A 2,500-nucleotide genomic window follows, 5' to 3' on the forward strand; every position below is an offset into this window, starting at 1 on the left:
TCAATAACCACGTCTGATAAGCTACATGACTACCTCCTTCGACAAGACAGTAAAGTGAAGCTTGTCGGACGTCTCGCTGTTACGGTAATGATTACTTTCATAATCAAATAAAATTCATGCAAGTTAACAGTTTCCATCCCTAACATGGTAAAGACACTAAACCATTATAATAAATTAAGTCAGTGTCACCACAAGCATGACCTTAAACTCATCACACCATTCTCTCTTTCATCACCATTACCAGCAACAGTAAAGATAGCAGCACGATGATCATTCCTGTCACCACATTTATAAGGTATTTAAGGTTAATCATGTGTAAATAAAACACAACAGTAATTATGATTAAAATAGTATAATTGTTCCAAAAATACATTCTCATTAGAGAGAGAGATTAGATAACACAAATCTCTAAGAAAAATAAATGAATACAATGCTATCGGGACAAAGCAGGGAATGTAGGTGTAATTTACTAACAAACAACTCCAGGATCTAGAGGTGTGCTGTAATCTAATGGCACTGCTAAGATGGGATATGCACACGTGATCCCTATATACTGGTTGCGATTCGTCCTGATTCTTGCCGTCCACTTAATGTTTGACCATTCAAATGAGGTGGTGGGCATGGAGTCCTGTGCGGCCGGCGTGAGGAGCTTTGATGCTGTGTTGAAATCTGAGGCTAAACTAAACGGGCCTTTTTAATGTTTTGGATCACGCTTATAACACCAGACTGGAACTGTAACGTCTCATCATCAGTAAATTGCTCAAGGGAAGGACGAATGGCGTTGAAAAAGGACAAGTGACGGTCCTCTTTAATGGCTGAATGGTGGTCTTCTTTGGTGAATGGAAAAGGGTGGTCTTTAGTGGATGCCAAATGCTGGTCTTGGAAGTGCAACGTCTCGTCATCGGTAAATTGCTCAGTGGAAGGACAAACGCCGTTGAAAAAGGATACATGATGGTCCTCTTTAGTGGATGAACAATTATGGTCTTGTTTAGTGGAAGGAAAAGGAAGATCTTGAGTAGTGGATAAAGAAGTGTGGTCTTCAGTGGAGGAAAAAGAGTGGTCTTTAGTGGAGAAAAAAGTGTCGTCTTTGATGGAAGAAAAATGGTGATCTCCTTTAGTGGATGAAAAACTCTGGTCTTCTTTAATGGATGAAAAAGAGTGGTCGTTAGTGGATGATAAATTGTGGTCTTCTTTAGTTGGCGAATGATCCTCAATCTCTCCCTCAAGATCAATTTTCTTTCTCTTCAAAGCTGATCTCATAGCACGTATTTTAATGGAGCTCACTTCTCTCATCTCGCAGGGTTTCTCCAGAATAATGGCGTTTACGTTGTCCTCATCCGATGCCCCAAACTTGTCAGGATCGTCTTTGTAGTTTGAGTGTGCTTTATTCTTATCCAGACCGATCTTCAGGAAAGACAATTGGTCGTGGTAGATGTAATTCTTCATTTTCTTCGCTGCTGCGGCACTCTTCTCTTTCTTCTTCAACGTTTTGATGTGCTGATCCTTCATGTTTTTCCATCTCTTTACCACAAATCTACCTGAAACAGACGACGAACAGAATGCGTTAAAAGCTACACACATTGTATGTCTTAAGGCCCCCCTATACTATCAATGACCACTTATAGTACTCGAGCACGCAACTCATCACTTTTAACCCCTAAAGAACCGGAGTGGGGGTGGTAATTTGACTACCAACGTGACCACAGGTTGACCTCAAAACACGTAAAACAGCCTGTTTTCGCATGCTTATCACCCTTAGCCTACACTGAAAGAGTGAAAGAAAAGAATACTCTACCCACAAGCAACTCCTCCTCTTTCGAATGACCTCATCCGGAAGTCTGTAGGTGCCATGGTTACGGAGATATCACGAGTTGAATGTGGTGGTGTCAGCGTACGCTGAGCGTGGCTCAACCCCACGCGTCCTATCGGCTCGCCTCGGCCGTAGCTTGGGGGGAAAGAAAACGGGTGCTCCGCGATTTACCATACACCCCCTACCCGGGGATTTTCTCTGCCCTCGCGCATTACAGTGGCTGATGATGTGATTAGGATGGTACAAGCGTGGGGAGTGGAGATAAGGAATTGCGGGAGCGAGCGAACCGAATCGGACGCGCCGGAATCACGTTCCTGGGAACTGGCCATGACGGATGCTAGCTGTAAACTGACAACCCTTGCTGTCTGACTCGAAACCAGTGTAATAGCATAGGCTAGCAAATCGGGCGGAAAACAGCATAATTTGGCTTTATTTTAGCAATGACGTCGATCGACGTCCCCGATCCCTTAGGGGTTAAGGGATGATGGTGAAACATGGCGGAGACCACCGACCAGCAGTTTAGTGGATCACACTGTACTGACTACCCTACGTTCTCCACTATCCAGTGTGTGGATAGCTCCTGTCCACGTTGGTTGAGCGATGGATGTAGTATATGATTGGCGCCGCAAAGCAGCTATGTTATGTGTTCTAGCTAAGTCCCACAACATAATGAGGAATAAATGCAGACGC

General features: G+C 43.9%; 2 protein-coding genes across 2 annotated transcripts in view; both read right to left on the reverse strand.

The window, feature by feature from the left end:
* Nucleotides 1–2,500, reverse strand: part of LOC135100721 (uncharacterized) — a 5,991-nt gene that overhangs the window by 1,912 nt on the left and 1,579 nt on the right. The window lies entirely within an intron of this gene.
* The window catches only part of LOC135100722 (uncharacterized), a 3,362-nt gene continuing 1,201 nt past the window's right edge, over nucleotides 340–2,500 (reverse strand). The window contains exon 2 of the mRNA XM_064003913.1: nucleotides 340–1,538. Coding sequence (XP_063859983.1) covers nucleotides 676–1,538 — 863 coding nt within the window. The 3' untranslated portion in view covers nucleotides 340–675. The remainder of the gene's footprint in view (nucleotides 1,539–2,500) is intronic.

Source organism: Scylla paramamosain, chromosome 5, assembly GCF_035594125.1.
Source record: "Scylla paramamosain isolate STU-SP2022 chromosome 5, ASM3559412v1, whole genome shotgun sequence".
Taxonomy (NCBI): Eukaryota; Metazoa; Arthropoda; class Malacostraca; order Decapoda; family Portunidae; genus Scylla; species Scylla paramamosain.